The 23179-nt window shown below is 46.6% G+C and overlaps 1 protein-coding gene across 2 annotated transcripts in view; it reads right to left on the bottom strand.

Annotated features, from left to right (window-relative positions):
• Positions 1-891: 891 nt before the first annotated feature.
• bicdl2 (BICD family like cargo adaptor 2) overlaps positions 892-23179 on the bottom strand; it is a 24935-nt gene continuing 2647 nt past the window's right edge. Inside the window, exons 2-10 of one of the 2 annotated variants that reach the window (XM_071362932.1) lie at positions 21689-22183; positions 20270-20485; positions 19581-19697; positions 19156-19302; positions 18736-18888; positions 8997-9071; positions 5355-5437; positions 2336-2450; positions 892-1536 (exon numbers count right to left, since the gene is read on the bottom strand). In XM_071362932.1, the coding sequence (XP_071219033.1) occupies positions 1357-1536; positions 2336-2450; positions 5355-5437; positions 8997-9071; positions 18736-18888; positions 19156-19302; positions 19581-19697; positions 20270-20485; positions 21689-21970 (1368 nt within the window). In that variant the 5' untranslated portion in view covers positions 21971-22183 and the 3' untranslated portion in view covers positions 892-1356. The remainder of the gene's footprint in view (positions 1537-2335; positions 2451-5354; positions 5438-8996; positions 9072-18735; positions 18889-19155; positions 19303-19580; positions 19698-20269; positions 20486-21688; positions 22184-23179) is intronic. The other variant, XM_071362933.1, reaches the window with a different exon arrangement.

Here is a 23179-nt window from a genome sequence, read left to right as displayed (position 1 = left end):
TTCTACATATACACAGTAGAACATTCTACATACACACAGTAGAACATTCTACATATACACAGTAGAACATTCTACATATACACAGTAGAACATTCTACATATACACAGTAGAACATTCTACATATACACAGTAGAACATTCTACATACACACAGTAGAACATTCTACATATACACAGTAGAACATTCTACATATACACAGTAGAACATTCTACATATACACAGTAGAACATTCTACATATACACAGTAGAACATTCTACATACACACAGTAGAACATTCTACATATACACAGTAGAACATTCTACATATACACAGTAGAACATTCTACATATACACAGTAGAACATTCTACATATACACAGTAGAACATTCTACATACACACAGTAGAACATTCTACATATACACAGTAGAACATTCTACATATACACAGTAGAACATTCTACATATACACAGTAGAACATTCTACATATACACAGTAGAACATTCTACATATACACAGTAGAACATTCTCAATATACACAGTAGAACATTCTCAATATACACAGTAGAACATTCTACATATACACAGTAGAACATTCTACATATACACAGTAGAACATTCTACATATACACAGTAGAACATTCTACATATACACAGTAGAACATTCTAAATATACACAGTAGAACATTCTACATACACACAGTAGAACATTCTACATATACACAGTAGAACATTCTACATATACACAGTAGAACATTCTCAATATACACAGTAGAACATTCTACATATACACAGTAGAACATTCTACATATACACAGTAGAACATTCTACATATACACAGTAGAACATTCTACATATACACAGTAGAACATTCTAAATATGCACAGTAGAACATTCTAAATATACACAGTAGAACATTCTAAATATACACAGTAGAACATTCTACATATACACAGTAGAACATTCTACATATACACAGTAGAACATTCTAAATATACACAGTAGAACATTCTAAATATACATGCTCAACATTACAAGGGCGTGGTATAGTATTGTAACGAGCCTGTAAGGTCACCGACACGCGCATGTAGTTTGTTGACTAGCGTAAACAGTCTAGGACACTGATTTCCCATAAAATAATCAAGTTGTGGATGAACACAGACAATGCACACCAGCACTGACCCGCCGCACAAACGCCTCACCAAAAACTCCCCCCAGCATCCTCACATACAGGAACTAATTGGCATAACATTGTGTGACAGGCTGAGAGACTTTCGAATGTGTAAAACAGTATAAACTAAATATCTTCATGTTTAACCATGTGATCAATATTTCAATATTTACATCAAGTACCTGTCCTCTGTCCCTCCATCTCTCTATTCATCCCCTTTAAAGAGAGAAGAGAAGAATCCTCCTTTCCCTCTCTCTCCTCTGACTCTCATGGACCGGGTTCTCTGCAGCCCCTTCTTCTTGCTCTCTTTCTCTCGTTCCTTTTCTCTCTCTTTCTCCTCTGCCTGCTGCTGCACCTGTTGACTTATCAGCAGCCTCATGTCCTCCTGAAAGAAAGAGAGAGAGGGGGGGGGAGCGGGAGAGAGAGAGAGGGGGGAGAGAGATGGAGAGGAGAGAGAGAGAGAGAGAGAGGGGAGAGAGAGGGGAGAGGAGAGAGAGAGAGGGGAGAGAGAGGGGAGAGGAGAGAGAGAGAGGGGAGAGAGAGGGGAGAGGAGAGAGAGAGAGGGGAGAGAGAGGGGAGAGGAGAGAGAGAGAGAGAGAGAGGGGAGAGAGAGGGAGAGGAGAGAGAGAGAGGGGGGGAGCGGGAGAGATAGAGAGGGGAGAGAGAGGGGAGAGGAGAGAGAGAGAAGGGAGAGAGGAGAGAGAGTGGAGTGGAGAGAGCGAGAGGGGGAGCGTGAGAGAGAGGGGAGAGGAGAGAGGAGAGAGAGAAGGAGGGGAGAGAGAGGGGAGAGGAGAGAGAGAGAGGGGAGAGGAGAGAGAGAGAGGGGAAAGGAGAGAGAGCGGAGTGGAGAGAGCGAGAGGGGGAGGGGAGAGCGAGGGGGGAGACACCGAGAGGGGGTGAAGAGAGCGAGAGTGTAGGAGACACCGAGAGGGGGGGAAGAGAGCGAGAGTGTAGGAGAGAGCGAGAGGGAGGGGGGAGGGAGAGGTAGGGAGAGAGAGAGGGAGGAGAGAGGGAGGGGGAGAAGGAGGGGAGAGATCGAGAGAGAGCGATAGAAGGGGTTGAAAGTGGGGAAGAGAGAGATGGTGAGAGGTTGATCAAATAAAATACTAAATTGAAATGTTTTCTTCCTTGTACTGTAACTGTCAGTCTGAGAAAACAAGTCCACCGTCACCCCCCAGACCCACCTGCCAAGCGTCGACCTCCTGCGACAGCACCACCTTGTGTTGAATGGTGTTCAGCAGCTGCTGGGTCAGACTGTCTCTCTCCGCTCGCACCGTACACACCTCGCTCTCCAGGGAGCTAAACACATACACAGAGAGAGAGCCTCAAAACCAAATATTTTCCTGGCCCAGCGATCCACCCTGGACTTGAACAGCCTTTATGACCAGGTCCACCTCTACAAGGCAGCAGTGCCCACCTTCTCCCGGACCCTAAAGGACATCACCCTCAACCACAGCCTCAACACCTCACACAGATCCACGGACACCCAGACCAGCGAGACACTCTCCCAGACCAGCAGGACCCCCCCTGGACCTACCCATAGAGGACCCACGCCGAGAGGACCTACATTCAGACCACAACACCACCAGCCACATACACCCCCCCGCCCCAACCAATCAAGACCCCCCCAAGTCAACCATGCCCACACCCCATTTAGGCCCCCTCAGATCAGACCTATGCCCATCCTGCCCACCCCATGCACCCCACCCCCGTTAAGAGGGCCTCAACTAGGAAGTCACACATACGCCCAGGTAGTGAGCGGGCAAACAGGCCCAACCCCCACTCTTACACTCGCCCAAGCCAACGGCATGTACCAGATGCTCAGCAGGCTCTGCTCACACTTACTGGCCTGAGGCCAAACCACACGGCCAACAACATTGGACACTTTATGGAACAAAAAGCCTTCACTATATCATTCTGGAATATCCAAGGTCTGAGGTCATCTGCCTTTGGCCTAAAGAGCAGGAACCTGGACTTCATCAAAGAAATCAAAATACAGACATTATCATCCTACAAGAAACATGGTACAGAGGAGACGGACCCACTGGTTGCCCTCTAGGTTACAGAGAGCTGGTAGTCCCATCCACCACACTACCAGGTGGGTGGTATAGAGGAGACGGACCCACTGGTTGTCCTCTAGGTTACAGAGAGCTGGTAGTCCCATCCACCACACTACCAGGTGGGTGGTATAGAGGAGACGGACCCAGTGGTTGCCCTCTAGGTTACAGAGAGCTGGTAGTCCCATCCACCACACTACCAGGTGGGTGGTATAGAGGAGACAGACCCACTGGTTGTCCTCTAGGTTACAGAGAGCTGGTAGTCCCATCCACCACACTACCAGGTGGGTGGTATAGAGGAGACGGACCCACTGGTTGTCCTCTAGGTTACAGAGAGCTGGTAGTCCCATCCACCACACTACCAGGTGGGTGGTATAGAGGAGACGGACCCACTGGTTGTCCTCTAGGTTACAGAGAGCTGGTAGTCCCATCCACCACACTACCAGGTGGGTGGTATAGAGGAGACGGACCCACTGGTTGTCCTCTAGGTTACAGAGAGCTGGTAGTCCCATCCACCACACTACCAGGTGGGTGGTATAGAGGAGACAGACCCACTGGTTGTCCTCTAGGTTACAGAGAGCTGGTAGTCCCATCCACCACACTACCAGGTGGGTGGTATAGAGGAGACGGACCCACTGGTTGCCCTCTAGGTTACAGAGAGCTGGTAATCCCATCCACCACACTACCAGGTGGGTGGTATAGAGGAGACGGACCCACTGGTTGTCCTCTAGGTTACAGAGAGCTGGTAATCCCATCCACCACACTACCAGGTGGGTGGTATAGAGGAGACGGACCCACTGGTTGTCCTCTAGGTTACAGAGAGCTGGTAGTCCCATCCACCACACTACCAGGTGGGTGGTATAGAGGAGACGGACCCACTGGTTGCCCTCTAGGTTACAGAGAGCTGGTAGTCCCATCCACCACACTACCAGGTGGGTGGTATAGAGGAGACGGACCCACTGGTTGTCCTCTAGGTTACAGAGAGCTGGTAGTCCCATCCACCACACTACCAGGTGGGTGGTATAGAGGAGACGGACCCACTGGTTGTCCTCTAGGTTACAGAGAGCTGGTAGTCCCATCCACCACACTACCAGGTGGGTGGTATAGAGGAGACGGACCCACTGGTTGCCCTCTAGGTTACAGAGAGCTGGTAGTCCCATCCACCACACTACCAGGTGGGTGGTATAGAGGAGACGGACCCACTGGTTGTCCTCTAGGTTACAGAGAGCTGGTAGTCCCATCCACCACACTACCAGGTGGGTGGTATAGAGGAGACGGACCCACTGGTTGCCCTCTAGGTTACAGAGAGCTGGTAGTCCCATCCACCACACTACCAGGTGGGTGGTATATAGGAGACGGACCCACTGGTTGTCCTCTAGGTTACAGAGAGCTGGTAGTCCCATCCACCACACTACCAGGTGGGTGGTATAGAGGAGACGGACCCACTGGTTGCCCTCTAGGTTACAGAGAGCTGGTAGTCCCATCCACCACACTACCAGGTGGGTGGTATAGAGGAGACGGACCCACTGGTTGCCCTCTAGGTTACAGAGAGCTGGTGGTCCCATCCACCACACTACCAGGTGGGTGGTATAGAGGAGACGGACCCACTGGTTGTCCTCTAGGTTACAGAGAGCTGGTGGTCCCATCCACCACACTACCAGGTGGGTGGTATAGAGGAGACAGACCCACTGGTTACCCTCTAGGTTACAGAGAGCTGGTAATCCCATCCACCACACTACCAGGTGGGTGGTATAGAGGAGACGGACCCACTGGTTGCCCTCTAGGTTACAGAGAGCTGGTAGTTCTCATTTATAACCCTAACCCTTTATTTAACCAGGTATTTCTATATTATATATATATATATATAACCCTTACCCTTTATTTAACCAGGTATTTCTATATTATATATATATATATAACCCTTACCCTTTATTTAACCAGGTAGGCTAGTTGAGAACAAGTTCTCATTTACAATTGTTGAGAACAAGTTCTCATTTACAATTGTGTGTGTGTGTGTGTGTGTGTGTGTGTGTGTGTGTGTGTGTGTGTGTGTGTGTGTGTGTGTGTGTGTGTGTGTGTGTGTGTGTGTGTGTGTGTGTGTGTGTGTGTGTGTGTGTGTGTGTGTGTGTGTGTGTGTACGGTGTACCTGTAGCTGGGTTTTCCTTGACAGCTACTGAATGGCTGTAGCTCCTCCCTCAGAGAATCAAGCTCCGCCTCTCTTGAGCACAGCTGAAGAGAACAGGAGAGAGTTTAACCCTTTGTTGGTTACTACATGATTCCATATGTGTTATTTCATAGTTTTGATGTCTTCACTATTATTCTACAATGTACAATGTGTACTTCTGACTGATACTGTACGTTTAAAAACATTAACATGTAGTGTGTGTGTGCATCTATCAGTTCCACATACATGTCAGTACACACAACCAGTAGGTCACATGTCAGTACACACAACCAGTAGGTCACATGTCAGTACATACACACAACCAGTAGGTCACATGTCAGTACAAACAACCAGTAGGTCACATGTCAGTACACACAACCAGTAGGTCACATGTCAGTACACACAACCAGTAGGTCACATGTCAGTACACACAACCAGTAGGTCACATGTCAGTACAAACAACCAGTAGGTCACATGTCAGTACACACAACCAGTAGGTCACATGTCAGTACACACAACCAGTAGGTCACATGTCAGTACACACAACCAGTAGGTCACATGTCAGTACACACAACCAGTAGGTCACATGTCAGTACACACAACCAGTAGGTCACATGTCAGTACACACAACCAGTAGGTCACATGTCAGTACACACAACCAGTAGGTCACATGTCAGTACACACAACCAGTAGGTCACATGTCAGTACACACAACCAGTAGGTCACATGTCAGTACACACAACCAGTAGGTCACATGTCAGTACACACAACCAGTAGGTCACATGTCAGTACACACAACCAGTAGGTCACATGTCAGTACAAACAACCAGTAGGTCACATGTCAGTACAAACAACCAGTAGGTCACATGTCAGTACACACAACCAGTAGGTCACATGTCAGTACAAACAACCAGTAGGTCACATGTCAGTACACACAACCAGTAGGTCACATGTCAGTACACACAACCAGTAGGTCACATGTCAGTACAAACAACCAGTAGGTCACATGTCAGTACACACAACCAGTAGGTCACATGTCAGTACAAACAACCAGTAGGTCACATGTCAGTACACACAACCAGTAGGTCACATGTCAGTACACACAACCAGTAGGTCACATGTCAGTACACACAACCAGTAGGTCACATGTCAGTACACACAACCAGTAGGTCACATGTCAGTACACACAACCAGTAGGTCACATGTCAGTACACACAACCAGTAGGTCACATGTCAGTACACACAACCAGTAGGTCACATGTCAGTACACACAACCAGTAGGTCACATGTCAGTACACACAACCAGTAGGTCACATGTCAGTACATACACACAACCAGTAGGTCACATGTCAGTACATACACACAACCAGTAGGTCACATGTCAGTACATACACACAACAGGTAGGTCACATGTCAGTACCTACACACAACAGGTAGGTCACATGTCAGTACATACAACCAGTAGGTCACATGTCAGTACATACACACAACCAGTAGGTCACATGTCAGTACCTACACACAACCAGTAGGTCACATGTCAGTACCTACACACAACAGGTAGGTCACATGTCAGTACATACACACAACCAGTAGGTCACATGTCAGTACATACACACAACCAGTAGGTCGCATGTCAGTACACACACACAACCAGTAGGTCACATGTCAGTACCTACACACAACAGGTAGGTCACATGTCAGTACATACACACAACAGATAGGTCACATGTCAGTACATACACACAACAGGTAGGTCACATGTCAGTACATACACACAACAGGTAGGTCACATGTCAGTACATACACACAACAGGTAGGTCACATGGGGGCGTTGTGACGTCAGGTGTTGTTTTGATTAAAAAAATGTGTTTGCTGTTCACTTGAGCTATATAAGGAGTTTCATGCATTCATGGATTTGTATAAGACTGTACGTTTGCTTTAATTGGTTCTGGACCTGGGGATTGTGAAATGACCCCTGGTGGCATATCTGGTGGGGTTAACCTGTTGAGGACAGAGGGCGCTGTTTGTCCCATCCAGTGAGAACAGTAATATATCTAGTAAACCCTGGTGGCCTATCTGGTGGGGTTCATTAACACATTAACGTTTCTAATTAAAACAAAAAGTGATGCTCTCAATCTCTCCTCATCTCTTAGAGAGACTGGCTGCATAGTATTAATATCAGCCCTCTGATCACAATGAAGAGCAAGACGTCCCGCTCTGTTCTGGGCCAGCTGCAGCTTAACTAGGTCTTTCCTTGGAGCACTGGACCACACGACTGGACAATAATCAAGATAAGACAAAACTAACCTTGTTTCCTCTGCTCTAGTTTTTGTTTTTCTTAGTCTTAAACCCTTTGTCTGTCCTGACCCTGACCCTGCCTGCCGTCCTGACCCTGATCCTGCCTGCCGTCCTGACCCTGATCCTGCCGGACTCTGATTTAGATTACGACCCTTTGCCTGCCTTGATTTACCTTTTGCCCCTTGAACTGTAATAAACTCTGAGACTCGTACTATCTGCCTCCTGTGTCTGCATCTGGGTCTTAGCCTGAGCCGTGATAACAATGCTCTTAGTTTTAGATGTTCAGGACCAGTTTATTACTGGCCATCCAGTCCAAAACAGACTGCTACTCTTTGTTAAGGGTTTCAGTGACTTCATTAGCTGTGGTTGTTGATGCGTATATGGTTGACTCATCAGCATACATGGACACACAGACTTTGTTTAATGCCAGTGGCAGGTCATTGGTAAAAATAGAAAATAGTAGAGGGCCTAGAGAGCTGCCCTGTGGTACACCACACTTTACACGTTTGACATTAGAGAAGCTTCCATTAATCCCCTGAAGTCGATGTCTGCGGAAATCTAATTAGTATAATTAAAAAATCTAAATGAAAATCTCTCAATTTAAGGTAGAGATACAGTATCTGTTTTTTTCTCATTGGATGTGACTCAATCCACCATATCTGCCTACGTCACACTTCCGCATCTGTGGTGAAAGGTGACAGAGATAGAGCGGTGTTTGTCAGACCATGAGACATCCCGGAAATCGGTCTTCTCACAAAAATCGTCTGTAGCTTCTGAACGGTTTGTCCTAAAAACTATTAAATTACTAACTACTGTGGAAAGGTGAGACGCTCACAAACACAAACATGTTGGTTGTTTTGCTCTAGGATGCCCACAGGCCAGAATGTCCCCCGGTATCAGCTGAAAGAACTAATGGAAGTACAGTATAGTATATAGTATATTGAGACTTACATGACAGATAATAAGGGGTTAAATACATCTAAAAAAAGGTATGCTTTCTGATCTTATATCGCTCTGATATAGGACAGAAATTCAGAATAAACTTCCTTTAGATGTTGAGGGGAGGACTATCTGTTGCTCCATGTCTTCAAAATCAAATAGCAAAATGATCCCTGGTATGACCTTTTTAAAACAATTTCCTATACCTTAGGGACCTTAGTATATATCCATATAGCAAGAGGTAGCTTTTGGGTGGCTCAACCCGTTGGAACGTTGTGAAGGAGGGCGGCGTGTAAACAGAGGCCCGAGGTTCGAGCAGAAAGAGGGGCAAGTGGTACTCGCTATACAAGCAGTGTGTGTCGGTCAGTTGTGTGTGTAGTAACTCACCGTTTCTCTCAGTGTGTCTATCTCCTGGTCTTTGTCTTGTAGGATGGTAGAGTGGGCCAACAGTGTCTCTGTAGCCTGGACAACAAGACACACTGTCATAACCACAACACACACTGTCATAACAACAACACACACTGTCATAACCCCAACACACACACACACACACACACACACACACACACACACACACACACACACACACACACACACTGTCATAACCACAACATACACACTGTCACACACACACACACACACAGCAGGTAACCATGCCAAAATGAACACAGGCTGTACTTATTAATAACGTATCAAGGTCAAATAGTGTAGTCAGGCACCATTTCATTCTGAAGTCGGGGTGTTTGTTTAGTTTCTCTCAATTCAGCTGATAAAAGAAAATGGTGTTTAACACGGTTGCATCATATTTCTGATGAAGATGATTCTGAATATGAAGAAAGTAGCATTCGAGAAGTTCCATCCGTGCTCCGTTTCACATACTTTACTCTGACCCACCCGTTCCCCAATGTGCCCGGAGCATTTTGAGAAACAGCCTGGGATTCCATCCTAACTGTGTTGTAGAGGGGCTGGGGATTCCATCCTAGCTGTGCTGTAGAGGGGCTGGGGATTCCATCCTAGCTGTGTTGTAGAGGGGCTGGGGATTCCATCCTAGCTGTGTTATAGAGGGGCTGGGGATTCCATCCTAGCTGTGTTATAGAGGGGCTGGGGATTCCATCCTAGCTGTGTTGTAGAGGGGCTGGGGATTCCATCCTAGCTGTGTTGTAGAGGGGTTGGGGATTCCATCCTAGCTGTGTTATAGAGGGGCTGGGGATTCCATCCTAGCTGTGCTGTAGAGGGGCTGGGGATTCCATCCTAGCTGTGTTGTAGAGGGGCTTGGGATTCCATCCTAGCTGTGTTGTAGAGGGGTTGGGGATTCCATCCTAGCTGTGTTATAGAGGGGCTGGGGATTCCATCCTAGCTGTGCTGTAGAGGGGCTGGGGATTCCATCCTAGCTGTGTTGTAGAGGGGTTGGGGATTCCATCCTAGCTGTGTTATAGAGGGGCTGGGGATTCCATCCTAGCTGTGCTGTAGAGGGGCTGGGGATTCCATCCTAGCTGTGTTGTAGAGGGGCTTGGGATTCCATCCTAGCTGTGTTGTAGAGGGGCTGGGGATTCCATCCTAGCTGTGTTGTAGAGGGGCTGGGGATTCCATCCTAGCTGTGTTGTAGAGGGGCTGGGGATTCCATCCTAGCTGTGTTGTAGAGGGGCTGGGGATTCCATCCTAGCTGTGTTATAGAGGGGCTGGGGATTCCATCCTAGCTGTGTTGTAGAGGGGCTGGGGATTCCATCCTAGCTGTGTCTGTAGAGGGGCTGGGGATTCCATCCTAGCTGTGTTGTAGAGGGGCTGGGGATTCCATCCTAGCTGTGTTATAGAGGGGCTGGGGATTCCATCCTAGCTGTGTTGTAGAGGGGCTGGGGATTCCATCCTAGCTGTGTTATAGAGGGGCTGGGGATTCCATCCTAGCTGTGTTGTAGAGGGGCTGGGGATTCCATCCTAGCTGTGCTGTAGAGGGGCTGGGGATTCCATCCTAGCTGTGCTGTAGAGGGGCTGGGGATTCCATCCTAGCTGTGTTATAGAGGGGCTGGGGATTCCATCCTAGCTGTGTTGTAGAGAGGCTGGGGATTCCATCCTAGCTGTGTTGTAGAGGGGCTGGGGATTCCATCCTAGCTGTGTTGTAGAGGGGCTGGGGATTCCATCCTAGCTGTGTTATAGAGGGGCTGGGGATTCCATCCTAGCTGTGTTGTAGAGGGGCTGGGGATTCCATCCTAGCTGTGTTGTAGAGGGGCTGGGGATTCCATCCTAGCTGTGTTGTAGAGGGGCTGGGGATTCCATCCTAGCTGTGTTATAGAGGGGCTGGGGATTCCATCCTAGCTGTGTTATAGAGGGGCTGGGGATTCCATCCTAGCTGTGTTGTTGACGGGTTGGTTGTTTAGCAACAAAACCGAGGCGCGCGCAACTATGTGGCAAAACAGACGGGCTTAAACTGTTGACAAACATATAAACTATGTTTAGTCTCAAGTGTTAATTGAAAACATAAATATATTTGTTCAATGAGCACTTGTTGTCTCTCCTTAGTGTTATTGGTTAGCTAGCGAAAAGTCACGTTAGCATATTGTTCTGAAAACATCGAGAACACGATGAACCTAGCTGAAACAGGCCACATGTCAGGTTCTGGTTGTTAGCTGTGTGGCAGAAGCACAACACCTCACAGACGTTGAAGACAGTGCATTGTTCTGGTGCCGTTGTCAGCTAACTCCTCTACAGTGCGAGTCACTTTACAGCCAACAACCTTTTTGAAGGCCTTAACTTAGACGTTCACAAAGATCACATTCATGATGAGCGCTGTGCTGTGGGCTCAACCATAAATAACCTTTAGAGGTCTGTTACAGTGAACTATGGGCTCAACCATAAATAACCTTTAGAGGTCTGTTACAGTGAACTGTGGGCTCAACCATAAATAACCTTTATAGGTCTGTTACAGTGAACTGTGGGCTCAACCATAAATAACCTTTAGAAGTCTGTTACAGTGAACTGTGGGCTCAACCATAAATAACCTTTAGAAGTCTGTTACAGTGAACTGTGGGCTCAACCATAAATAACCTTTAGAAGTCTGTTACAGTGAACTGTGGGCTCAACCATAAATAACCTTTAGAAGTCTGTTACAGTGAACTGTGGGCTCAACCATAAATAACCTTTAGAAGTCTGTTACAGTGAACTGTGGGCTCAACCATAAATAACCTTTAGAAGTCTGTTACAGTGAACTGTGGGCTCAACCATAAATAACCTTTAGAAGTCTGTTACAGTGAACTGTGGGCTCAACCATAAATAACCTTTAGAAGTCTGTTACAGTGAACTGTGGGCTCAACCATAAATAACCTTTAGAAGTCTGTTACAGTGAACTGTGGGATCAACCATAAATAACCTTTAGAAGTCTGTTACAGTGAACTGTGGGCTCAACCATAAATAACCTTTAGAAGTCTGTTACAGTGAACTGTGGGCTCAACCATAAATAACCTTTAGAAGTCTGTTACAGTGAACTGTGGGCTCAACCATAAATAACCTTTAGAAGTCTGTTACAGTGAACTGTGGGCTCAACCATAAATAACCTTTAGAAGTCTGTTACAGTGAACTGTGGGCTCAACCATAAATAACCTTTAGAAGTCTGTTACAGTGAACTGTGGGCTCAACCATAAATAACCTTTAGAAGTCTGTTACAGTGAACTGTGGGCTCAACCATAAATAACCTTTAGAAGTCTGTTACAGTGAACTGTGGGCTCAACCATAAATAACCTTTAGAAGTCTGTTACAGTGAACTGTGGGCTCAACCATAAATAATCTTTAGAGGTCTGTTACAGTGAACTGTGGGCTCAACCATAAATAACCTTTAGAAGTCTGTTACAGTGAACTGTGGGATCAACCATAAATAACCTTTAGAAGTCTGTTACAGTGAACTGTGGGCTCAACCATAAATAACCTTTAGAAGTCTGTTACAGTGAACTGTGGGCTCAACCATAAATAACCTTTAGAAGTCTGTTACAGTGAACTGTGGGCTCAACCATAAATAACCTTTAGAAGTCTGTTACAGTGAACTGTGGGCTCAACCATAAATAACCTTTAGAAGTCTGTTACAGTGAACTGTGGGCTCAACCATAAATAACCTTTAGAAGTCTGTTACAGTGAACTGTGGGCTCAACCATAAATAACCTTTAGAAGTCTGTTACAGTGAACTGTGGGCTCAACCATAAATAACCTTTAGAAGTCTGTTACAGTGAACTGTGGGCTCAACCATAAATAACCTTTAGAAGTCTGTTACAGTGAACTGTGGGCTCAACCATAAATAACCTTTAGAAGTCTGTTACAGTGAACTGTGGGCTCAACCATAAATAACCTTTAGAAGTCTGTTACAGTGAACTGTGGGCTCAACCATAAATAACCTTTAGAAGTCTGTTACAGTGAACTGTGGGCTCAACCATAAATAACCTTTAGAGGTCTGTTACAGTGAACTGTGGGCTCAACCATAAATAACCTTTAGAGGTCTGTTACAGTGAACTGTGGGCTCAACCATAAATAACCTTTAGAGGTCTGTTACAGTGAACTGTGGGCTCAAACATAAATAACCTTTAGAGGTCTGTTACAGTGAACTGTGGGCTCAACCATAAATAATCTTTAGAGGTCTGTTACAGTGAACTGTGGGCTCAACCATAAATAACCTTTAGAGGTCTGTTACAGTGAACTGTGGGCTCAACCATAAATAACCTTTAGAGGTCTGTTACAGTGAACTGTGGGCTCAACCATAAATAACCTTTAGAGGTCTGTTACAGTGAACTGTGGGCTCAACCATAAATAACCTTTAGAGGTCTGTTACAGTGAACTGTGGGCTCAACCATAAATAACCTTTAGAGGTCTGTTACAGTGAACTGTGGGTTCAACCATAAATAACCTTTAGAGGTCCGTTACAGTGAACTGTGGGCTCAACCATAAATAACCTTTAGAGGTCCGTTACAGTGAACTGTGGGCTCAACCATAAATAACCTTTAGAAGTCCGTTACAGTGAACTGTGGGCTCAACCATAAATAACCTTTAGAAGTCCGTTACAGTGAACTGTGGGCTCAACCATAAATAACCTTTAGAAGTCCGTTACAGTGAACTGTGGGCTCAACCATAAATAACCTTTAGAAGTCCGTTACAGTGAACTGTGGGCTCAACCATAAATAACCTTTAGAAGTCCGTTACAGTGAACTGTGGGCTCAACCATAAATAACCTTTAGAAGTCCGTTACAGTGAACTGTGGGCTCAACCATAAATAACCTTTAGAAGTCCGTTACAGTGAACTGTGGGCTCAACCATAAATAACCTTTAGAAGTCTGTTACAGTGAACTGTGGGCTCAACCATAAATAACCTTTAGAAGTCTGTTACAGTGAACTGTGGGCTCAACCATAAATAACCTTTAGAAGTCTGTTACAGTGAACTGTGGGCTCAACCATAAATAACCTTTAGAAGTCTGTTACAGTGAACTGTGGGCTCAACCATAAATAACCTTTAGAAGTCTGTTACAGTGAACTGTGGGCTCAACCATAAATAACCTTTAGAAGTCTGTTACAGTGAACTGTGGGCTCAACCATAAATAACCTTTAGAAGTCTGTTACAGTGAACTGTGGGCTCAACCATAAATAACCTTTAGAAGTCTGTTACAGTGAACTGTGGGCTCAACCATAAATAACCTTTAGAAGTCTGTTACAGTGAACTGTGGGCTCAACCATAAATAACCTTTAGAAGTCTGTTACAGTGAACTGTGGGCTCAACCATAAATAACCTTTAGAAGTCTGTTACAGTGAACTGTGGGCTCAACCATAAATAACCTTTAGAAGTCTGTTACAGTGAACTGTGGGCTCAACCATAAATAACCTTTAGAAGTCTGTTACAGTGAACTGTGGGCTCAACCATAAATAACCTTTAGAAGTCTGTTACAGTGAACTGTGGGCTCAACCATAAATAACCTTTAGAAGTCTGTTACAGTGAACTGTGGGCTCAACCATAAATAACCTTTAGAAGTCTGTTACAGTGAACTGTGGGCTCAACCATAAATAACCTTTAGAGGTCTGTTACAGTGAACTGTGGGCTCAACCATAAATAACCTTTAGAGGTCTGTTACAGTGAACTGTGGGCTCAACCATAAATAACCTTTAGAGGTCTGTTACAGTGAACTGTGGGCTCAACCATAAATAACCTTTAGAGGTCTGTTACAGTGAACTGTGGGCTCAACCATAAATAATCTTTAGAGGTCTGTTACAGTGAACTGTGGGCTCAACCATAAATAACCTTTAGAGGTCTGTTACAGTGAACTGTGGGCTCAACCATAAATAACCTTTAGAGGTCTGTTACAGTGAACTGTGGGCTCAACCATAAATAACCTTTAGAGGTCTGTTACAGTGAACTGTGGGCTCAACCATAAATAACCTTTAGAGGTCTGTTACAGTGAACTGTGGGCTCAACCATAAATAACCTTTAGAGGTCTGTTACAGTGAACTGTGGGTTCAACCATAAATAACCTTTAGAGGTCTGTTACAGTGAACTGTGGGTTCAACCATAAATAACCTTTAGAGGTCTGTTACAGTGAACTGTGGGTTCAACCATAAATAACCTTTAGAGGTCTGTTACAGTGAACTGTGGGTTCAACCATAAATAACCTTTAGAGGTCCGTTACAGTGAACTGTGGGCTCAACCATAAATAACCTTTAGAAGTCCGTTACAGTGAACTGTGGGCTCAACCATAAATAACCTTTAGAAGTCCGTTACAGTGAACTGTGGGCTCAACCATAAATAACCTTTAGAAGTCCGTTACAGTGAACTGTGGGCTCAACCATAAATAACCTTTAGAAGTCCGTTACAGTGAACTGTGGGCTCAACCATAAATAACCTTTAGAAGTCCGTTACAGTGAACTGTGGGCTCAACCATAAATAACCTTTAGAAGTCTGTTACAGTGAACTGTGGGCTCAACCATAAATAACCTTTAGAAGTCTGTTACAGTGAACTGTGGGCTCAACCATAAATAACCTTTAGAAGTCTGTTACAGTGAACTGTGGGCTCAACCATAAATAACCGTTAGAAGTCTGTTACAGTGAACTGTGGGCTCAACCATAAATAACCGTTAGAAGTCTGTTACAGTGAACTGTGGGCTCAACCATAAATAACCTTTAGAAGTCTGTTACAGTGAACTGTGGGCTCAACCATAAATAACCTTTAGAAGTCTGTTACAGTGAACTGTGGGCTCAACCATAAATAACCTTTAGAAGTCTGTTACAGTGAACTGTGGGCTCAACCATAAATAACCTTTAGAAGTCTGTTACAGTGAACTGTGGGCTCAACCATAAATAACCTTTAGAAGTCTGTTACAGTGAACTGTGGGCTCAACCATAAATAACCTTTAGAAGTCTGTTACAGTGAACTGTGGGCTCAACCATAAATAACCTTTAGAAGTCTGTTACAGTGAACTGTGGGCTCAACCATAAATAACCTTTAGAAGTCTGTTACAGTGAACTGTGGGCTCAACCATAAATAACCTTTAGAAGTCTGTTACAGTGAACTGTGGGCTCAACCATAAATAACCTTTAGAAGTCTGTTACAGTGAACTGTGGGCTCAACCATAAATAACCTTTAGAAGTCTGTTACAGTGAACTGTGGGCTCAACCATAAATAACCTTTAGAAGTCTGTTACAGTGAACTGTGGGCTCAACCATAAATAACCTTTAGAAGTCTGTTACAGTGAACTGTGGGCTCAACCATAAATAACCTTTAGAAGTCTGTTACAGTGAACTGTGGGCTCAACCATAAATAACCTTTAGAAGTCTGTTACAGTGAACTGTGGGCTCAACCATAAATAACCTTTAGAAGTCTGTTACAGTGAACTGTGGGCTCAACCATAAATAACCTTTAGAAGTCTGTTACAGTGAACTGTGGGCTCAACCATAAATAACCTTTAGAAGTCTGTTACAGTGAACTGTGGGCTCAACCATAAATAACCTTTAGAAGTCTGTTACAGTGAACTGTGGGCTCAACCATAAATAACCTTTAGAAGTCTGTTACAGTGAACTGTGGGCTCAACCATAAATAACCTTTAGAAGTCTGTTACAGTGAACTGTGGGCTCAACCATAAATAACCTTTAGAAGTCTGTTACAGTGAACTGTGGGCTCAACCATAAATAACCTTTAGAAGTCTGTTACAGTGAACTGTGGGCTCAACCATAAATAACCTTTAGAAGTCTGTTACAGTGAACTGTGGGCTCAACCATAAATAACCTTTAGAAGTCTGTTACAGTGAACTGTGGGCTCAACCATAAATAACCTTTAGAAGTCTGTTACAGTGAACTGTGGGCTCAACCATAAATAACCTTTAGAAGTCTGTTACAGTGAACTGTGGGCTCAACCATAAATAACCTTTAGAGGTCTGTTACAGTGAACTGTGGGCTCAACCATAAATAACCTTTAGAAGTCTGTTACAGTGAACTGTGGGCTCAACCATAAATAACCTTTAGAAGTCTGTTACAGTGAACTGTGATATAGCACTGCGTAACTCCACTACTTTCCTGTCTTTATAAACAGTACAGAGAACAAGCTGTTAGTATTTTAGTGTGTGTGCCACAGGAGGTTGGTGGCACCTTAATTGGGGAGGACAGGCTTGTGGTAATGGCTGGAGCAGAATCATTGGAATGGTGTCAAATACATGGTTTCCATGGTTTCCATGTGTTTGATGCCATTCCATTTGCTCCGTTCCAGACATTATTTCGAGCCGTCCTCCCCTCAACAGCCTCCACTGGTGTGTGAGTACCTGAGTCTGCTGTATCTCGCTGAGCAGGGACAGAGGGTGTGTGAGTACCTGAGTCTGCTGTATCTCACTGAGCAGGGACAGAGGGTGTGTGTGAGTACCTGAGTCTGCTGTATCTCGCTGAGCAGGGACAGAGGGTGTGTGTGAGTACCTGAGTCTGCTGTATCTCACTGAGCAAGGACAGCGGGTGTGTGAGTACCTGAGTCTGCTGTATCTCACTGAGCAGGGACAGAGGGTGTGTGAGTACCTGAGTCTGCTGTATCTCGCTGAGCAGGGACAGAGGGTGTGTGAGTACCTGAGTCTGCTGTATCTCACTGAGCAGGGACAGAGGGTGTGTGAGTACCTGAGTCTGCTGTATCTCACTGAGCAGGGACAGAGGGTGTGTGAGTACCTGAGTCTGCTGTATCTCAATGAGCAGGGACAGAGGGTGTGTGAGTACCTGAGTCTGCTGTATCTCACTGAGCAGGGACAGAGGGTGTGTGTGAGTACCTGAGTCTGCTGTATCTCGCTGAGCAGGGACAGAGGGTGTGTGAGTACCTGAGTCTGCTGTATCTCGCTGAGCAGGGACAGCGGGTGTGTGAGTACCTGAGTCTGCTGTATCTCACTGAGCAGGGACAGAGGGTGTGTGTGAGTACCTGAGTCTGCTGTATCTCACTGAGCAGGGACAGCGGGTGTGTGAGTACCTGAGTCTGCTGTATCAAACTGAGCAGGGACAGAGGGTGTGTGAGTACCTGAGTCTGCTGTATCTCACTGAGCAGGGACAGAGGGTGTGTGAGTACCTGAGTCTGCTGTATCTCGCTGAGCAGGGACAGAGGGTGTGTGAGTACCTGAGTCTGCTGTATCTCACTTATCAGGGACAGAGGGTGTGTGAGTACCTGAGTCTGCTGTATCTCACTGAGCAGGGACAGAGGGTGTGTGAGTACCTGAGTCTGCTGTATCTCGCTGAGCAGGGACAGAGGGTGTGTGAGTACCTGAGTCTGCTGTATCTCACTGAGCAGGGACAGAGGGTGTGTGTGAGTACCTGAGTCTGCTGTATCTCGCTGAGCAGGGACAGAGGGTGTGTGAGTACCTGAGTCTGCTGTATCTCGCTGAGCAGGGACAGAGGGTGTGTGTGAGTACCTGAGTCTGCTGTATCTCACTGAGCAGGGACAGAGGGTGTGTGTGAGTACCTGAGTCTGTTGTATCTCACTGAGCAGGGACAGAGGGTGTATGAGTACCTGAGTCTGCTGTATCTCACTGAGCAGGGACAGAGGGTGTGTGAGTACCTGAGTCTGCTGTATCTCACTGAGCAGGGACAGAGGGTGTGTGAGTACCTGAGTCTGCTGTATCTCACTGAGCAGGGACAGAGGGTGTGTGTGAGTACCTGAGTCTGCTGTATCTCACTGAGCAGGGACAGAGGGTGTGTGTGAGTGTGTGTGTCGTCCAGACTGCTGTCCTCTTCCAGCCTCTGGACTCTCCGCTCTAGAGAACGGCTCAGTGTCCGCAACTCAAACACCACACTCTGTTCCTGCTCCAACTACACACACACACACACACACACACACACACACACACACACACACACACACACACACACACACACACACACACACACACACACACACACACACACACACACACACACACACACACACACACACACACACACACACAGAGGCTTGGGTTAGCAGGGTTAGTCCCTCCCCCCACCCTGCTCCCTGTCTCTATCCCCAATGTCCCTCCCTCTCCCTCCAAACAAAGCAATCAACCCAGTCCCTCCAAGACCCACCCCCTGTGTTCTCACCTGGGCTTCTCTCTCTCTCAGATTGGTCTGTAGATCTGTCAGTCTGTCTCTCTGTCTCTCCCTTTCTCCTTTCAGCCTATCACAGTCCTCCTGCCACAACCTCAACTGCTCCTCCATATTACCAAGCCTCTCCTTCAACACCCTGTTCTGAAGAGGAGAGGAGAGGAGAGGGGGATGAGAGGAGAGGAGAGGAGAGGAGAGGAGAGGAGAGGAGAGGAGAGGAGAGGAGAGGAGAGGAGAGGAGAGGAGAGGAGAATGTGTGTGTGTGTGTGTGTACCTGTGTGTGTACCTGTGTGTGTGTGTGTGTGTGTGTGTGTGTGTGTGTGTGTGTGTGTGTGTGTGTGTGTGTGTGTGTGTGTGTGTGTGTGTGTGTGTGTGTGTGTGTGTGTGTGTGTGTGTGTGTGTGTGTGTGTGTGTGTGTGTACCTCTGCCTGTGTGTTGTCTAGTAGTGTAGAACTAATGGTTTTGCTGAGGGAGGAGTCTTCCATCTCTTCTCGAAGTGAACGGAGTTCCACACGCAATGAGTGTTCTGTTGACACTGCCTGGGGAGGGGGGAGGGGGGGGAGGAGGGAGGGAGGAGGGAGGAGGGAGGAGGGAGGGAGGAGAGGAGGGAGGGAGGAGAGGGGGGAGGAGAGGGAGGGAGGAGGGGGGGGGGGGAGCAGGGAGGGAGGAGGGAGGAGGGAGGGAGGAGGGAGGAGGGAGGAGAAGAGGGAGGGAGGAGAGGGGGGAGGAGAGGGAGGGAGGAGAAGAGGGGGGGGGGGAGGAGAGGGAGGAGAGGGAGGAAAGGCGAGAACGAGGTGTATTGTGTTGTCTGTCTGACGTGTGATTAATGTAGGTGTGGTTGATTCAGCTGGCTGGTCTACATTCCATTCCACACACAATGGTCGAGTACCTGTCTGACTACATTGAAGAAGTCGCATTGCATCAACCAATTAGCCACGCCACAGTTTGAAGGTATTGAAGACATCTCCCAATGTCCTAGCGACCTGGACGAACGTCGACTATCCCACTGGATCTGGTGTGGCCTCCCTGGTTAAACACCAGGAGTTGGGATCTAACAGGCGTCTACAATGTAGTCAGCCTGGACCTCATCTATGTGTGTGTTTGTCTGTACCTCTGCCAGCTCTTCCACCAGGCGGTGGTTGTGATTGGCCAGCTCAGTCAGCTGTGTGTTCTCCTCACGCTTCTGGCCCTGCCCCCGGCTGTGATGTCGGTCCAGCTCGGCCAGTAAGGAGGAGAGTTCGGAGGTTAGCTCCGCCTCTCTCTGTTGTGACGACAGCTCACATACCTCCAGCTTCCTCTGTAGAACATGCTTCTCCTGCTGCAGGACCTGACACACACACACACACACATACACACACACACACACACACAACCACACACACACACACACACACACACACACACACACACACACACACACACACACACACACACAACCACACACACACACACACACAACCACACACACACACACACACAACCACACACACACACACACACACACACACACACACACACACACACACACACACACACACACACACACACACACACACACACACACACACACACACACACACACACACACACACACACACAACCACAAAAAACACTACATCTATACATCGTTGCTCCTAAAACACTGGTTCTCTCGTAGCTGTCTGTCTCTCTGTCGGTTGTCTCTCCTCTACCAGTCTGTGTCGGTTGTCTCTCCTCTACCAGGCTGTGTCAGTTGTCTCTCCTCTACCTGCCTGTCTCTCTGTCAGTTGTCTCTCCTCTACCAGGCTGTGTCAGTTGTCTCTCCTCTACCTGTCTGTCTCTCTGTCAGTTGTCTCTCCTCTACCTGTCTGTGTCAGTTATCTCTCCTCTACCAGGCTGTGTCAGTTATCTCTCCACTACCTGTCTGTGTCAGTTATCTCTCCTCTATCAGTCTGTGTCAGTTGTCTCTCCTCTGCCTGTCTGTGTCAGTTGTCTCTCCTCTACCAGTCTGTGTCAGTTGTCTCTCCTCTACCAGTCTGTGTCAGTTGTCTCTCCTCTACCAGTCTGTGTCAGTTGTCTCTCCTCTACCAGTCTGTGTCAGTTATCTCTCCTCTACCAGGCTGTGTCAGTTATCTCTCCTCTACCAGGCTGTGTCAGTTATCTCTCCTCTACCAGTCTGTGTCAGTTGTCTCTCCTCTACCAGTCTGTGTCAGTTATCTGCTCTCTGTCAGATGTCTCACTTCTACCTGTCTGTCTCTCTGTGTCAGGTATCTCTCCTCTACCAGTCTGTGTCAGTTATCTCTCCCCTACCAGTCTGTGTCAGGTATCTCTCCTCCAACCTGTCTGTGTCAGTTGTCTCTCCTCTACCTTTCTGTCTGTCTCTGTCAGTTGGTCTCACTTCTACATGTCTATTTGTCTGTCTCTCTGTTAGTTGTCTCTCCTCTACCTGTCTGTCTCTCTGCCAGTTGTCTCTGCTCTACCTGTTGGTCTCCTCTGCCAGTCTGTCTCTGTGTCAGTTGTCTCACCTCTACCTGTCTGTCAGTTGTCTCACCTCTACATGTCTGTCTGTCTGTGTCAGTGCCTCGGCCAGCTCTTCATTCCTCTCCAACAGAGCCTGGCCCAACTCAGCAGCCAGGATCAGATCTGTCTCTAGACCCGCATCCAGCTCTGCCTTTAACCCCGCCTTCCCCATGGAGCCACTCCCACCCTGGCAGCAGGAGGAGGAAGAGGAGGAGGGATGAGCGAGCGAGAGAGAATGGGAGGAGGTGGAGGAGAGGGGGAAGAAGGAGTCTTCCAAGCTGGGGGAGGGAAGGCTGTCCTTTCTGGACAACATCGGAGGAGCCACGGGGGTTGGAGGTTACACCACCTTGTTAGTGTCAGGGGTCAGAGAGCCCTACCCCTCATCTCTCAGTCCGTTATGCCGTCTCTTAAACAACTTGATCTGGACTGGTCTGGTCTGGGTCTGGGTCTGATCTGGACTGGTCTGGTCTGGTCTGGGATAGGGTGGAGAAGTGAAGGCCCCCCTGGATTGGTCGACTCTCTGAAACTAAAACAAACAGAAACAGTCCCTGATTGGCTGAATGGTGATGATGTGAAAGCTGATTGGCTGAATGGTGATGACGTGAAAGCTGATTGGCTAAATGGTGATGATGTGAAGCTGATTGGCTGAATGGTGATGATGTGAAAGCTGATTGGCTGAATGGTGATGATATGAATGGTAAGACGATATTACGTTTACTTAATACAATACTACCACTATACTACCACCATACTAACACTACACTAACACCATACTACACCACCAACACTATTCTGCTACAATACCACCACTATACTACAGTAATAGCACTATAGTACCACACTACTACCACTATTATACCACGATACTACCACTGTACTACAATATTACCACCACGCTACTACAATACTGCCGCTATAGCGCTACTATACTACCACGATAATACTACTATACTACCACTACGCCACCACTATACTAACCCTTACCCTATACTACCACGACAATACTGATATACTACCGCTATACTAACCCTTGCCCTATACTACCACGGTACCACTACTATAATACCCCATACCATATAGAACCACGATACTACTACTATACTACCACCATACTACTACTATACTACAACTATGCCACCACTATACTAACCCTTACCCTATACTACCACGATACCAATACTATACTACCACTATACTACTACACTGCCACTATACTACCGCTATACTACCACTATACTAACCCTTTCACTATACTACCACTATACCAACCCTTTCACTATACTACCACTATACTAACCCTTACAATATACTGCCATTATACTCACCCTTTCACTATACTACCACTATACCAACCCTTTCACTATACTACCACTATACTAACCATTTCACGATACTACCACTATACTAACCCTTTCACTATACTACCACTATACCAACCCTTTCACTATACTACCACTATACTACCACGTTACTACTACTATACTACCACTATACTACTACTATACTACAACTATGTCACCAC

The sequence above is a fragment of the Salvelinus alpinus genome, chromosome 24 (assembly GCF_045679555.1).
Source record: "Salvelinus alpinus chromosome 24, SLU_Salpinus.1, whole genome shotgun sequence".
Classification (NCBI taxonomy): Eukaryota; Metazoa; Chordata; class Actinopteri; order Salmoniformes; family Salmonidae; genus Salvelinus; species Salvelinus alpinus.
Note: the sequence above shows the minus strand (reverse complement) of the source record. Positions and strands in the feature narration are given on the sequence as shown.